Below are 15,566 nucleotides of genomic sequence, written 5' to 3' on the forward strand. Positions count from 1 at the left end.
AATATTGCTGAATTTACATCACATTAATATACGTTATTTTATGGACACAAGATTGCAAAACTGCTGGCGCGACTCGAAATATACAAAACGTTCGCGTCACGCTTGATCCGAAGAACGCGGGCGGCAGCAAGCCTGTAGGGCGCGGGGTAACACGCGCATTTTAGATCCGTTATCTGCGGCGTATTGCGCTCATATAACTTACATTGATTAATGGGATGCGCACAATCATCATCAATTGCGACGAAATATTAATTCCAGCTTCGGAATTTTTTTTTTTAAGTTTTTATTTTATTGGGTTATTTTACGACGCTTTATCAACATCTAGATTATTTAGCGTCTGAATGAAATGAAGGTGATAAAGCCAGTGAAATGAGTCCGAGACCCAACACCGAAAATTACCCAGCATTTGCTTGTATTAGATTGAGGGAAAATCCCGGAAAAAAACTCAACCAGGCAACTTGCCCCGACCGAGATTCGAACCCGGGCCACCTGGTTTCGCGGCCAGACGCGCTGACCGTTACTCCACAGGTGCGGACGCTTGGGATTCAAAGAGTCTCATGCATACATTTGATTTTTTATGTACCAGCCTCTTTGGTTTCATAATGTCTCTTGCCTAGCCAGTAAGAAACTTTTTTCTTGATTTCCTACAAAGCTGTTGGAAAGTACAAACGTTGTTTTAAAAATAAGCTTCTCAAGTGAACTGCTGATTCCGTTTTATTTCTTCTTGGTAGTACTTATGACTAGAGCTGGACTGAAATGCTTAAAATCGAAAATATGCATAATAAACAACAAATATGCAAGAACATGTAAGATACAGTTTTTTGGGGTTAATTATCGTCAACCCTTTGAGGCAGAAAACACTTTATTAATAAATTCGAGGTGGATATTGGTCAAATGAATTAAAATCCATAAAATAGAGATGAAAATTGCAACATTTGCATGGTCATCAATTTGCATACAAATTAGGAGTTGGCTTCATTTGAAGGCACTGTGACATAACTTGACGACGTTAAAATAAAATAGAATGTGTGGTGGATTCAAATGAAGCCCCAATGACTCAAAGGCTTAAAAAATGTGAATGACATGTGACACTGGAAGGCCTATGTATTTTTTTTAGCTCACTTTAAGATTAAATATTTACATTTTATTTTCTTATTTACAGGTTCTTGTAGAGAAACACAACTGAAATTTTCCAAGGTTCTCTGTTGTGATACTTTGTTATTTACAAGGATATTTCTGAATACCATCTATGTCGGTTCTTATGAATGCCACTGTTAATGGTGATCAACAGGTTCATCACCACAACTCCACTGCCTATTCAGAATTTCTTAACCGAAATTGAATGGTTTGATTCCAAAGCTTGCCATTTTGCTCAAAAATAAATTTTAACCCAATAACGTAATAAACATAGGCTTATATCTTAACTGTGAATCCAATGGTGAAGATATTTTTTTGCTAATTTTTACTATTTGTGACTGCAAATGATATTTAAATATATATTTAATTTTTTTTTTTCATAACCATCTGTTTACTATTTTTCAGGCTAAAACCTACTATCATGTATTTTAGTTTATAAATTATGAAGTATTCCAATATTTCAAGTATATAGAAATGTATAAAACATCAATAGGATAAGAATAAACACGAATTTTTCAAAATTGGCTTGATTATGGTAAAGCTCGTTCCTGGAAAGACAACATAACCAGAAATAACAGGTTTTTCGAAACAAATCATTCATTTGACAAACACAGAAATTCACAATTTCTACAGTTTTCTTACTCTCCCGACATGTTCCTAAGATTTGGGATGTTAGGAAGATATTCGAGATTTGAGGGCATTCAAGAAATTACGACCAAAGTAACAAAGAGCAGAGCATATGGCAGTGGAAGAAGAACGGTGGCAAGTGAGTGAAGTGAGAAGGAACCTGCTTCGAAAATGTAAACTAAGGATGTAAGTTAGTCACATTTTCAGGGACGAAGGTGGATTACTTTTCTGTCAGACCTCGTATCAGTAGTCGGGCGCACAGGATGGGGTCACGGCAGTGATGTTTGTTGCTTCGAGTCTTGTCTCATGTTGCAAAGCACAGGCACGTATCATGGCTTCATTCCTGATAACCATTTTACTACTTCTGTTCTCTCGGCCTCTTTTGCATAATCTAAGGGCGATTGACCATACTCGTCAAGAGCGTTATAACACGCGCCTGCATTTATAAGAGCTTTTAAAATTTCCAAGTACCCTCCTTCGGCTGCCGCGTGGGCTGGAGTTTGAAGATAATCATTAACAGCATCAGGGTTCGCTCCTAACTTGATGAGTTCATGAACCGTATTCAAGTTTCCTCCAAGCGCAGCGAAATGGAGCATTGTGTTACCAATCTGGTCAACAGCGCTTACGTTAGCTCCTGCCTTGATAAGAGCCTGTACCATTTGAAAATGACCGGCATGTGCCGCTATTTGCAGCGGTGTGTTACCAATTCCGTTAGGAACGTCCAAGTTAGCGCCTAACTTGATGAGTTCTTGAAGAATTTCCACGTGTCCTCTAATTGCGGCATAGTGGAGTGTTGTGTGTTCATCACGACTCGAAACGGCAGTATAGTTAGCGCCAGCCATGATTAGAGCCTTGAAAATTTGTAAGTTACCTCTATCTGCCGCTGCAAAGAGTGGCGTATCGCCATAATTTGAGAAAGTGTTAGGGTTAGCGCCTGCTTTAATAAGAGCTTGAACAAGTAGGTAGTTTTGTATACGCACTGCTGTGTGGAGGGGTGTATATCTAAAACGGTCAACTGTATTAACTGCGGCGCCAGCCTTGATAAGTTCATTAACTGTTGACAGATGTCCATAATGTGTCGCAAAGTGGAGTGGAGTCATGAGAGTTGTATTCTCTGAAACATCAGTATTTGCACCTGCGTCAATAAGGGCCTTAATAATTGATGTGTATCCTAAACGTGCAGCATAGTGCAGCGGTGTGTTACCAGAGTTATCAACAGCCATAATGCTTGCGTTCTCGGCAATGAGTTTCTTGACTAGAGACAGATAGCCGCCTTTCACTGCCATGTGTAACAGTGACTGTCCTCTATCGTTTTTGGAATTAACGCTCGCTCCCCATTTAAGAAAAGCTTCAATTACGGGTATGGATCCTACGTAAACTGCTTCAAATATCGGTGTTTCCTGATTAGTTTTCGCTTTTAAAGGATCTGCACCAAGTGAAACTAGAAATTCCACTAAAGCAAGGGATCCTGAACGTGCAGCGTAGAACAAAGCTGTCAGTCCATAATGGTCTTCGGATAGTGGATCCTCACCCAGGCTTGTGATAAAATTGACGAGCTGAAGAGATCCTGATCCTGCTGCGTGGAATATAAGCGTCGCTCCTTCGGAATCCTTATGATTTAGTTTCGCACCCCACGTCATGAACGCCTTGACAAGAGGTAATGATCCTGACTGTGCCGCTTACATGAAGGGAGTTCGTGATTTAGAGTCTTTTACTTCCATGTTTACACCTGCTGCAAGCATCATTTGTACAATCGGAACTGAACCTGACTGTGCTGCGCAGTGAAGAGGTGTTAACCATTCCTTATTATTGAATGGCATTGGTATAGCCGATACTGGATTAATACGTTCTAAAATTTCGGATGCGTTCGCAGCTGCATTGAGAAGAAATTGTGTTACTTCTAAGTGTCCCTCTCTAGAAGCAATGCAAAGAGGAGATTTGTGAGCTTGTAATTCTCCATCCGATGGCGTTCCCAGTATCATCAATATGGCCACGTCTACGGTGTCTCCTCTCCTGGCCGCTTCTGACAGAAGTCTGGCTCTCTCAGTAGAATTGAACGCTGAAAATTCCTGCGAACAATAATAGGCTACTTGAATCAATATCGTATTTATTGGAAAGTCATGAAATGGTTAATTTTAATCGCTACTGCATGCAATTCATGAATACATATATATTTTTGTGATAGATTACTCAGGTTTTTAAATTAAGGGACCGAATTTCATTTTGCAAAGTCTGTTGTCAAGAAATATTAGTGCTTGTTTAATCGGTTGTGTTATGAGATCTAGGATGTTCTTATACTGGATACAGCAGAGCGTGCGGTTCATTCCATGTGGGATTGGATAACAAAGTACCTCCCTAAAAAGTATATGTTATAGAGGTAGGAGATAGATTATTTTGTAAAGTCTGTTCTCATATAAGTCAATTAGCTTTCCTGTTTGAATGCGTTAAATTTATCGTAGTTCCGTAAAAATCGCCGGTTTCAAAGGACATGAAAGCGAAACGACTTGCAATAGACATTTCAACAAAAGTACACGTTATATATCTATGACTACGATTTGCATAGCTACGCATGGACCGAATTTTTTGTGATATTTCACGTGGCATAAGTAGATATATCGATAGTCGATAGACTTTCGCACTGGAAACAGTAAAATAAAATATTTATTCATTCTTCTCCCTCTCTCTGAAGAAATTGCATGAATTTGAATTTCATGTAGCATAAAGAAGTTCACCTGTAAAAATATAATGTCGTTAAAATGTATTACCAACGTCCAAATAACCACCGGCGTGGCTCAGTCGGTTAAGCCGCTTTCCTGCCGATCAGAAGTTGTTCTCGGGCGCGGATTCGATTCCCGCTTGGGCTGATTACCTGGTTTGATTATTTCCGAGGATTTTACCCAACCGTAAGGTGAATGCCAGATAATTTAATGCGAAACCTCAGGTTCATCTAGCCAAATAACATTTCGCTTTCAACACTCTCATCGACGCTAAATAACCTCGTAGTTGATACGGTGTCGTTAAATAACCAACTAAAAAATTCCAAATCCCGGGCCGGATGATGGTGAGCGCGTAGACAATCTGATATGCCGTTCTGCTAGAAGAGCAGGAACAATTATACACACGTCATACTTTCAGAAGCCATCTTGCGCACAATGCTATGTACTTAAAAATACTACTAATTAATATTTATTTATCATTTATAAATGAATCTAATACTAAAATGTATTTCTTATGGCAAAGCGAAATTCGTTCGTTTAACTAAACATTTTACGAGTAATGAGAGCTAACCAAAACATGTTACGTTTCATGAAAACCAATTGAAATACATAACTTGTTTTTTTTTTCAACAAAATGAAATGATTAGTACGATCGCCGAAAACCGATCAACACTTTAAAATACAAGTTGTTGATTTAAAAGTATTCACCTAATTTTTATGAATATGAATATTTTAAAATATTTGCTACATTCAATCATTAGGTAAAACTCGCCTGTAGACCCTGACTTTATTTCATGAACGGTGGAAACTTCTCCAGAATGAAATGATGCTGTAAACATAACAGTTACAGAGTAATTGCCAATTGTACTGTTTATGAGTATGAAATTCGGATTAAGGTTCCAAAAAGAAAGTTCATCGTAACAAGTAGATTCAGAGGCATATGGTGGATGACAGAATTGGAAGACGTTGAGTTTTGTTTGAATGATAACGAGAAACGGGGGTAACCCTACTAAACTCACCGGAACGTCTGTTCCGTGCATCTCAAAATGCATCATGATAATGCCTGGGTTGTGACAGACGAGGCTGATGAAGGATTGGAAGAAGTCGTTTATGATAAGCAGAAACTTTCTTGTGGTGCTGTCAAGGATATGGAATAGTCCAGTACGCGAGATCTGAAGCAGCGCGTGTTTTGTCACCTGTATTGGGTCGATGTCCTACATTCGATACGTAAACGACGTAAGATGGATACTCACTCCACATTGGTCGAATTTGTTCACATCGCGTTGATCAGCATCCTTGATGACGACGTTACACCCGGAGTATTCCCAGGTAACTTCACCAGAGAAAGGAGCTGTACACGTCACTTCAGGTTCTTGGATATTGGAAATACAATCGGAGGCGGAATCCATTCGTACGTGAAGTTCAGGAACAACTGCAATCACACAAATATTGCACTCAAAAGTGTGTTCATTGTGAAGGAGATTAGAGACGTAATATTTATTTATTTTGGCGAAGTTAGAGTGAGCATGCCTTTTCTTCTACTTAGCCAGAAACAAAAGAATCTGACACAATTTGCAGAGGCAGTGGAACAGGAACTCACCTTGAACGATCACAGTCCAGTTACACTTATCATTACTCCAGATATCGAATCCTTTAAGAAAGTACGTTCCCGACTGGAAACGGGTGATCCTCCAAATTTCCAGTTGAACTTTATTGTCTTCTCTAGTTATGGTTGCTTGCTCATTGAAATTGCCGATCTGTGTGTCCCCTGGCCCGAAAAACCATATGTTGCTTTCTTCAGACTCTATATACGCTTCCAAAATCAGGGTGTTGCCTTCTTTGATTCGCACGACATCTGGTGTTACGGGGTTGAGTATCAAACCGTTATCTGTATCAGAGCAAACATTGACATCATTAGCATATTCTGAAGATGGCTTCCAACGTTCTGGCTTTCAACTAGAACTCATTTCTGAGGAAAGCGAGCTGAACATTTCAATTGATACGACTAAGGTAAAGGGCTTCGTCGGAAAACCATGTTTGCAGCAAAATTAGCCGTTGAAAGAGATGTGTAAATTTGGTCTCATGTAAGCTAAGAATTGAGTAAAGATTGTTCTTGAAAATTGAGTTGCTTTAATTATGCATTGATCACATCTAAGGACATTTTCAAATATTATCTTGTTGAGAATGTACAAAAACTGAAGACTATAATACATTAAAGTTACTTATTCCAAAGTATGTACTGGTAAGTGGAGATTTGACGATAAGTAAAAGAGTAGTGAATAGCATAAACCTCACATGTTACAATTTGTTCTGAAATTCAATTTTGTATAATTTAGACCTTAGAAGTGGTGCAGAAATCCCACACTTGCACTTCTCAATGCAAATTTTACTGCGGCAATAATTTATAGTGAATTTCAGGAAATTGAAGTGTGTGATCCCAAAACGCCTTAACCCATCATATCCCGAAATTAAAAAAAGTTTTTATTAATTTTTGAAAACTTGGAATATATACTAATTTATTGAACTCATAACGACTATATTCTAATTTTTATAATATTTTGAATTTTTCTAGGATTTTTGGTGCGTGTGATATTTCATACGATGAGCAATAAGGGGACTATAATACTAAATATTGAAACAATTGGAAAAAACATGAAGATACATTGGTTGATGGAAACTTTTTGTCCTTATCGTGTGTGGTATAGCTTGAAACACAATTTTGGGTATAAGCCAACATTACATTTTATGCAAACAAATTTTGCGCATTTGCCACATTGAGCACATTGTCTTTGCTTCCTTCACTGTCCACAAGATGACTTTTCCCATCATATCTTATTTCCTAGAGGACCTAAAATAATGCATAATAAATTCAATTACATCTCCATTCCCCCTTAGAAACTGACTAATGCCAGAAATGTATTTTATAATTTTACACACATTAGTTAGATATCTATGTCGCACACCTCGAGGAGTTGACGTTGCGGGTGAAGAGAGAATTGTTTTCGCTTCTCTTCTTGTGAACTTCAGAAGATTCATCGTTTTGTCCACATGGCGGTACAAAAGTTACAAGTTCACAACAGTCCCATTCAAACAAAAGCGAACAAATGGTCAGTACCACTGATCTGATTCGGATGCGATACGAACTCCGCAGATTGTCGAAAACATCGACGCCGCCCATGCCTTGATTATATTGACGAATGAGGCTTGTTTGTATAACCTGCTGCTTCTTCTTCTCTTTCCTTTTCCATCTGTATCAACTAGACTGTCCAAGTGCTTCATCACTGCATGAATTAGTTGCAACTGTCAGCGTGCTATTATCTTGCCAACGAATGAGAGTGATCATGTTTTCATTATCTTGTAGGACTTCGTAGGAGCCTCTTGGTTGTTTCTCATATCACGAAATGGTGTCTTTTCCACTCTATCACTATGAATTGTTCCTATACACTTTATATTATCGGTGAAGGATTTCAGTAGAGCAAAGGAGGTGAAATAATTATCAGTGTACTCTGTACTACCATCAGGTTTGAAGTTTACACAAAGTTTTTCAGTAACGCAGGTGCCTAAAGTCTTCCCTTCTTTTTTGTTGCCTGCCCGGCATAAGGCTCAATCTTGACAAGATAACCGTTGCTTTTACATAACCACCAAAATTTAAAACCATATCTAATAGGTTTGCCACGGATAAATTGTTTTAGGAAATTATGACTATAGTATGGTTCCATGGATTTATCTACAGAAAAACTATTACCCAAAGGCATTATCATTTGTTGGAACTTTTGATTTAGATGACATATCAAGGGACTAACTTTGTATAGTTTGTCATTTGGATCAAAGGTGTTGTTATCATTGATATGAACAAATTTATGAATTAGGTCAAAAGAATTTCGTGACATTGCTCTTGACACTAACAAATTGTTAGTATCCAAACGAGTTTCCCAATACATACGTCAGTGCATAACTTTGCAATAACCGGATAGTATCAATATGCCTACGTATTTGTACATGTCTTCTTTTGAAAGTTGAATAATATTTCCTTTTTGAGCAGCATATTTCACAGTTTCCTGAAGAAATTTTTCAATAATTTCTTCACCAAAAATCTGAGTGAAGAAGTCAATGGGAGCAGTTTTATTCTTCAGTAAATCACTTACAATTGAAGGGACTGGGTCTGTAATTTTTGGAATTCTTATTTCTGGATTCAAGTCTTTCTTTTGGTAAGTGCGGGAAGGCCTGTAATCACTTTTATTCTTTTCAGATGGTGGTGTCTGCGGTAATGATGAATGGGGTGGTACCATGTCAAGATCCAATTCTCGAGTTTCGCCTTGAGAAACTACTCTTACCTACATTTTTTCAGCAAGAACACCTTTGCCTAAGTAAATAAGTATGGCTTGCTCCCCCCCTTGATCACTTCCTGCATCATCCTGAATAGATTTTTCTCCATTCTTTGGTGGCACAACAACAAACTCAAGGGCTTCTGCATCCCTAATTTGTGTTCCCACAATTTCAGAATCATCCAATGTATCCAAATAATTGATAAGTTCTTCATTGTCTTCGAAGTATTACATTATGAAAAGAGATCTTCTCAAGTAGTCACCATATCCCATCGTATGATATTTCATACATCGAAATATAACAATGAATTATAACATCCAAAAATAACCACGAAAATGTAATAATATATACTAGGTTTAATTATGATGTTTATTTGTAATATAAATGTTAAAATTGTCACTAACTCATATAAGGACCGCAGAATTTAAGAATTTACTTTCCCTTGCATTGATTCCTTATTTCCTCTGGCCATATCCATGTTTCCTATGATATTACACTACTGGCAGCAATGATAATGGTAAAATAACAACTTTAGGTGAGAATTATAAACTTTCCTAACAATACAGATAAGAAATGAATTTTAATCAAGCCAAAGCAATTATGTACGGTCCGTTCAAAAAAATTGTGTCACTTATACGAAATATCATACGATGGGATATAATGGGTTAAGTCCATTTTTATGAAAGGACTGGGCTAGATTTTTATCCACCGCTCTAGGAACTGAACGAGTTTTTAAGCGACATGCGCAATAACACGAAGTTTTTAACAAGAATTGGTGTTACTTTGGAAGAAAACAAGCTTAAAATAGGTTGTAATGATAGAGATTTCGAACATAATCATATATAAGTACATATCCTAAATATGTCCACACAGACTGAGCGATTTTTTGGGATCACATTTCTCAATTAGAGGAAGACCACATATTCAAGATCGCTGGGAATTTTTAGAAAATACAAAACTATCCAATTTTCTTTCCTTTGTTCTTTTTTTTTTATAGAATGAAAGAAATATGAAGCAGAAAATATATAATTCACTTAATTTTTTTAAGTGCTTTTTTCAAATTTCTTGGCTTAAATATGCACTTAAAGTCATTCAAAAGATAAAAATTGTTTTTCTCTTTCTTCTTCTCCTAAAATTTGTACCGTAATGAAGAAATAAAATGATATTTAACAGTAATGAATTGTAGAAACCCCACATGTCCTGGCAGTTCATATTTTTTTTTTTTCCAAAAAATTCTAAGGAGAAATAATTAAGATCATTTATGTAAAACCCTATAGGTTGTTATTATTATGCTTTAATAACAAATATTCACTTAAAATTATCAAACTGTTTGTAGATAATCAGTTTTTGTGCCATCTATAAAATTTACTCAAACAGACATGAGGGGTTTTTGAAAGTGTGATGAACACCGAGATACTGCTGTGATGAAAATGTTTAAGACATTCTGCGGCCTACACTCTAATAGACAAGGAGAAGCAGATGTTTTGAAAATAAAAATATTTCGTCCCATTTTAGAGATATTGCAATATAATAGACTCCGTGTGTAGTTGGTATAGTTCATGTATTTAGATAGTATAATTTTTGTGTTCAGTTGTATGGTTTTGTGTGTTTTAGTTTGGATAGTTTGACTCCGTGTGTAGTTGGTATAGTTCATGTATTTAGTTAGTATAATTTTTGTGTTCAGTTGTATGGTTTTGTGTGTTTTAGTTTGGATAGTTTGACTCCGTGTGTAGTTGGTATAGTTCATGTATTTAGTTAGTATAATTTTTGTGTTCAATTGCATCGCTTTGTGCGTTTAGTTTAGATAGTATGGGTGTTTAGGCTGTACAATTCATGTGTGCAATTGGTATTTAGTTTGTGTGTGAGTTAAGATTATGTATGTGTTCAGTTTGTCCAATTTTTTTCTTTTTCTTTTATCGTGTGTTTAGTGTGGACAGTTGTGTTCGGATTATAATTTATGTGTTCAGTTTGCATATTTTTGTGTGGATGTTTAGTTTGCATAATTTATGTGTTTAGTCTGTATTGTTTTTCGTGTTAAGTTAGTATAATTTGTTTATGTGTTTAGTTTGTAAGTGTATAGTGTAAGGCCGGGTGCACACAGAATCAGACGCGACGCGACACGGCGCGGCGCGACGCTACGTTTTGCTTTACAACGCCTCGCGACAGCTTAAAACTGTCTGCTCGCGACAACTGATTTGCTGGCTGTGTGGGTTTGGAAAACTGGCCTAGGCTAGAAAATGGCGTCAATAATAGAGGACTATCTATATGAAAAATTCTATTGTATTTGCTTATTATTTCCTAAGGACGCAAGCTCCTAAAAATCTATACGATTGAAAGAGTCTTAAAATTACAATGTAGTGCACAAACGTCATTTTGTATGTTATGACTACTTCACGACTCACGATAAAGAAAAATAATATATTTAATCAATAATGAGTGATAGTATAGAGCAGAGAATTAGGCTTACTACAAATTACACTGGTCAACAGTCATTTTGCGCCAGACATAAAACTAACAAATTCTTACTAATTTCGACCTCCTGAATTAATAAATAACAAGGAAAATGTTCCATCACTTCGGGTTTTCGAGATGCACAATATAATTAATTTTCTATGCATTTTATTTAAAAAATCACCGTATTTCGTGTGTAACTATTTTGTTTTACAAATGTGAAGACCCATTATGTGAAAACAATATTAGTATAAGTAGGGCACCATGTTAGAAGCACTTGTAGAAAGGGAAATTATTTTATTGTCCTTCTACAAGTCTATTTCGAGGGAGTGAAACAGGTTCGCGGTATAAATTCACTTGAGTTTATCTGATTTTACTTGAGATGTGTATTTCTTTCACGGTGAGCTTTAATTACATTACTGTAGTTTATATTTTGCAATATATCACCATGTCAAAACCACCGAACAACAAATTACGAAGCGCCGTAACAAGGCTAGCCGTCCACACAAACTGTGCAGAAGATCAGAGTACCACGAACCTTCCCCCGAATGCGTGTGTCCAAAATATAATTTTAGTAAATGTGTGAATAGAACGAAGTCACTAATGGAATATAGTAAAGAAAAGTAACTCATACCAAATTAAATTGCAGGTTTGTGCGCACTTCTTTCTTATTAAAACCACTTCTAGAAGCGGAAATTGTTTTATTGCCCTTTTCGGTTCCATTCGGAGGGGATGAAACAGGTTCGCCGTATGAAAACGCTTCAGTTTACCAGGATATTTCTGTGGTGTTACTATTCTGTGTAAGACGTGCATTTCTTTCAAGTGTGCTTTAATGATAATATTCAAAGTACAAATGGTTTATATGTGCGGATTTGAAGGTTGTAGCATTGCTTTTTGGAATGCAATTAGGCTACACAAAATTTTGCTGCTTTCTGTACGAATTGGACAGTCGCGCTCGAGATATTTTAGTTTTATTTTATTGGGTTATTTTACGACGCTGTATCAACATCTGGGTTATTTAGCGTCTGAATGAAATGAAGGCGATAATGCCGATGAAATGAGTCCGGGGTCCAGCATCGAAAGTTACTCAGCATTTGCTCGTATTGAGTCGAGGGAAACCCCCGGAAAAAACCTCAACCAGGTTACTTGCTCCGACCGGGATTCGAACCCGGGCCACCTGGTTTCGCGGCCAGACGCGCTGACCGTTACTCCACAGGTGTGGACTCGCGCTCGAGATAAGCATTATAAAATAAAAAGACAATCACTAGAGCCAAGGAAGAAAAGTACTATACATCAACCCCTTGTACCTCAAAGCGAAGTAATTTTACCCCTTTTACACAATAAGTTAGAGTTACTGAAGAATTTTGTTAAAGGGATAAATTATAAAACTGAAACATTTAAAAATATCCAGGAAAAATTTCCTGCTAATAACAATCCGTGGCGCTACACCCCGTGATGAGCCAAGACCGACCAGCCGGCTGCTGGCCTCACGTCCACATGCCAAAACAGAGGTGGACGATCATCCAACTAGAATGGAGGTGTCGTGTGGTTAGCACGATGATCCCCCCAGTCGTTATATCTGGCTTTCGCAACCGGTTTTCGCTACCTATCGTAGCTTCCCAAGTGCATCACGATGCTAGGTAGGCACCGGTCCCATACACTGGCCGAAATTTCATGAGAAACTTTCTTCCCCCATGAGGACTCGGACCAGCGTGCATTCCTTAACATTTCCTGCTATTAGTGATTCAAAAATAAAAGAGGGAGTTCTCAATGGACCACAAATTAGAGAAATAATTAAGGACAATCACTTCGAATCTTTGCAGGAAGGAAAAGAGACAGCCGTCTGGATAGCATTCAAGGAGGTTGAATTAATTTTCTGGATAACTGTAGAAGTGAGAACTATGAAGAACTAGTGAAAAATTTACTGTTGGCGTATTAAACTAGGGGTTGTAAAATTTCCCTGAAAATTCACTTCCTTCACTCACATCTTGACTTTTTTTTCTCGAGAATTGTGCGATTTCAGTGATGAGCATGATGAGCGCTTCCATCAAGAAATTTCAACTGTGGAAAAAAGATACCAAGGACAATGGAGTACCAATATGCTAGCAGACTATTGTTGGACTCTCGTGATGTACCTGATGCCCAGTGTAAAAGAAAATGCAGAAAAAGAAAGCTGTAATCTTCTGAGCAGTGAATATTTAGCCTTATTGTCATTATATAAAACAATATTTTGAATAGATATAAAAACCAACATTTCTCAAAAACCGTAACCAACAACTGTTTTTATTGTCTTATTCGTATTCAGGAGGCTCAAATTATATAGAAAACATATATCACATGCCTAGCGCAAAAAAAATGTTAACATTGTTACGCAGTGCTATTATTATAAATTATTATTCACCTGGTGCTTTCATCTCATTTGCAATTTTTCACATATTTTTAGAAACCACATTATTGTCGTGATATTGTTTCAAAAATTGTACAGAACGTATCTTTCCTGTACTAAATCAACTAATTTATCCGTATCGAGCTCCATTATGAATAATGTGCACTACACAACAATAGTATTTTTTGTAGATAATGAAAGCGTGCAATCATAGCCACTACTAACGCATGCGCAGTACACTGCCGCTATCAGACTGTCTCCTCGCGACGAACTTCTAGCAGTCATTCGAAGTTGTCTCTTCGTGTCTCCTTGTGTCTCCTCGCGACCGTCTCGCCGCGTCTGATTCTGTGTGCATCGCACCATAACAAATCAATGGGACACAAGTACCACGAGACAAAATGTCGCGTCGCGCCGCGTCGCGTCTGATTCTGTGTGCACCCGGCCTAAGCTCTCTTGGACTGGCTCCCCAAGTGTAGTAGACCTTCAGCTCACCCTACACTCCTGTAGGAGGCCGTTGCCCTTATGGGATTTCAGGCTTTTCGTATTCGTATTCGTATTCGTATTCGTAATATACAGAAATGGAAATCTCATAGACTCAGAATGGTACACGAAACAATACAACACTAAATAATAAATAATAAAATATCGCCCTTCAGGATAAAGATCTTCGGACCGTCCGCTGAAATGCTCGAGTGAGACCGTATGACGCCGCTAGACTAGTACATAATAGCAAAACGATCAATAAGAAGAAGTTTCTAATTGAATAGTATTAAAATATAATATAGGCCCACACCAAAATCGATAATTATCTTCCACACTGTTATTTGCATGAGACGTTACCTGCAATGAAGCAGCCACAGAGTATAATGATATGCCCCACAACAAACATGGTGAGAACTTTGTACAGGTTGAACTGTCTGCGTAGGAATGTAACTGCAAGAACTGATTGATTCGAGTTGTAAACTAGGCGAGGGTTTGGTAGCGGCTACGATATGGTCGCATCCTAAATTCTGCGTCAGTTCCGGGATGTGGTATTAAATGAAATCACACAGATTCAAATACACTGATATTGACGTAATTATTTATGTTTTACCACTGCCTAACATTGAGTTATTTTAGAGATTGATGCATACATTTTATTCGCCAGAAATAAAAAAAATATAACTTTTTTTGATTCGTAAAATGTTCTTCGAATAGAACTTACATACATTTTACAATTTTGTGAGAACTAAAGAAATAATTAAGGTCTATTATACAGCGTGATTCACGATAGTTTTCAAGCCACTTACGGAGTTTATTTCCGAAGATATTCTGAGCAAATAAGTCATATAAACATATGACCTATACCCAATACTCCTAGAGTTACATTAATTTGAAATTGTTTGTAAGTTTCCTTCACTTTTCTTTAGTTTTAAAAGTAAAGGAACATTACAAAATGGAGAATGAAAAATTCATAAGTATAATATCTTTAATTGGTTAGTTATCTGAAACTGAAATTGTGTTATTAATTGCTGTGTATACAGATTTTGTTTTTCAATATTCAACTAAACATTACATCATTCTTACGCACTTATCACAAAAATTATTACAAATCATACGACTGTAGAAACTTGATTCTTTATAGTCTAATTCGGCATCCTAATGTAAAGTTTTAAATAAGTTACAAGACTGGAGCGATTTGAAGCAATTGTTATGTTAAGTGCGTATGAAGAATATAATTTTGTAGTAAAAAAATCGAAAAAAAAAAAAAAAAAAAGAATCTGTGCGAAAAAGTATCGAATTCACAATACATATTTAGCTTCAGAATACTAGTTATGCCTAATTCACCAAATGATACTTCTGAATAGTTAATTCTTTATACGTAAAATTCTTTTGCTCTTACCTACTTACTTGCTGCCTTTTAAGGAACCCGGAGGTTCATT

The 15,566-nt window shown here is 37.0% G+C and overlaps 3 protein-coding genes across 3 annotated transcripts in view; all 3 read right to left on the reverse strand.

Annotated features, from left to right (window-relative positions):
* LOC138704613 (ankyrin-1-like) overlaps nucleotides 1-15,566 on the reverse strand; it is a 40,309-nt gene that overhangs the window by 13,056 nt on the left and 11,687 nt on the right. The window lies entirely within an intron of this gene.
* Nucleotides 697-3,404, reverse strand: LOC138704362 (putative ankyrin repeat protein RF_0381). The gene has a single exon (XM_069832199.1). The coding sequence runs from the start codon at nucleotides 3,402-3,404 to the stop codon at nucleotides 2,094-2,096; it is 1,311 nt and encodes a 436-aa protein (XP_069688300.1). The 3' UTR covers nucleotides 697-2,093.
* Nucleotides 3,328-14,606, reverse strand: LOC138704287 (uncharacterized). The gene is made up of 4 exons (XM_069832152.1): nucleotides 14,485-14,606; nucleotides 6,082-6,369; nucleotides 5,735-5,913; nucleotides 3,328-3,833 (listed from the first exon to the last, which is right to left on the reverse strand). Exons 1-4 carry the CDS (start codon nucleotides 14,531-14,533, stop codon nucleotides 3,444-3,446), a joined length of 906 nt encoding a protein of 301 aa, XP_069688253.1. The 5' UTR covers nucleotides 14,534-14,606; the 3' UTR covers nucleotides 3,328-3,443.

Source organism: Periplaneta americana, chromosome 8 (genome assembly GCF_040183065.1).
Source record: "Periplaneta americana isolate PAMFEO1 chromosome 8, P.americana_PAMFEO1_priV1, whole genome shotgun sequence".
Classification (NCBI taxonomy): domain Eukaryota; kingdom Metazoa; phylum Arthropoda; class Insecta; order Blattodea; family Blattidae; genus Periplaneta; species Periplaneta americana.

Excerpts from the sequence above, each read along its gene's own strand:
- LOC138704362 (XM_069832199.1), bottom strand. The coding sequence starts at position 3,404 with ATGACGTGGGGTGCGAAACTAAATCATAAGGATTCCGAAGGAGCGACG.
- LOC138704287 (XM_069832152.1), bottom strand. The coding sequence starts at position 14,533 with ATGTTTGTTGTGGGGCATATCATTATACTCTGTGGCTGCTTCATTGCA. Across the intron at positions 6,370-14,484 it reads CTGTGGCTGCTTCATTGCAG|ATAACGGTTTGATACTCAAC; the intron begins GTAACGTCTCAT and ends GCTCTGATACAG. Across the intron at positions 3,834-5,734 it reads ACAAATTCGACCAATGTGGA|GAATTTTCAGCGTTCAATTC; the intron begins GTGAGTATCCAT and ends TATTGTTCGCAG.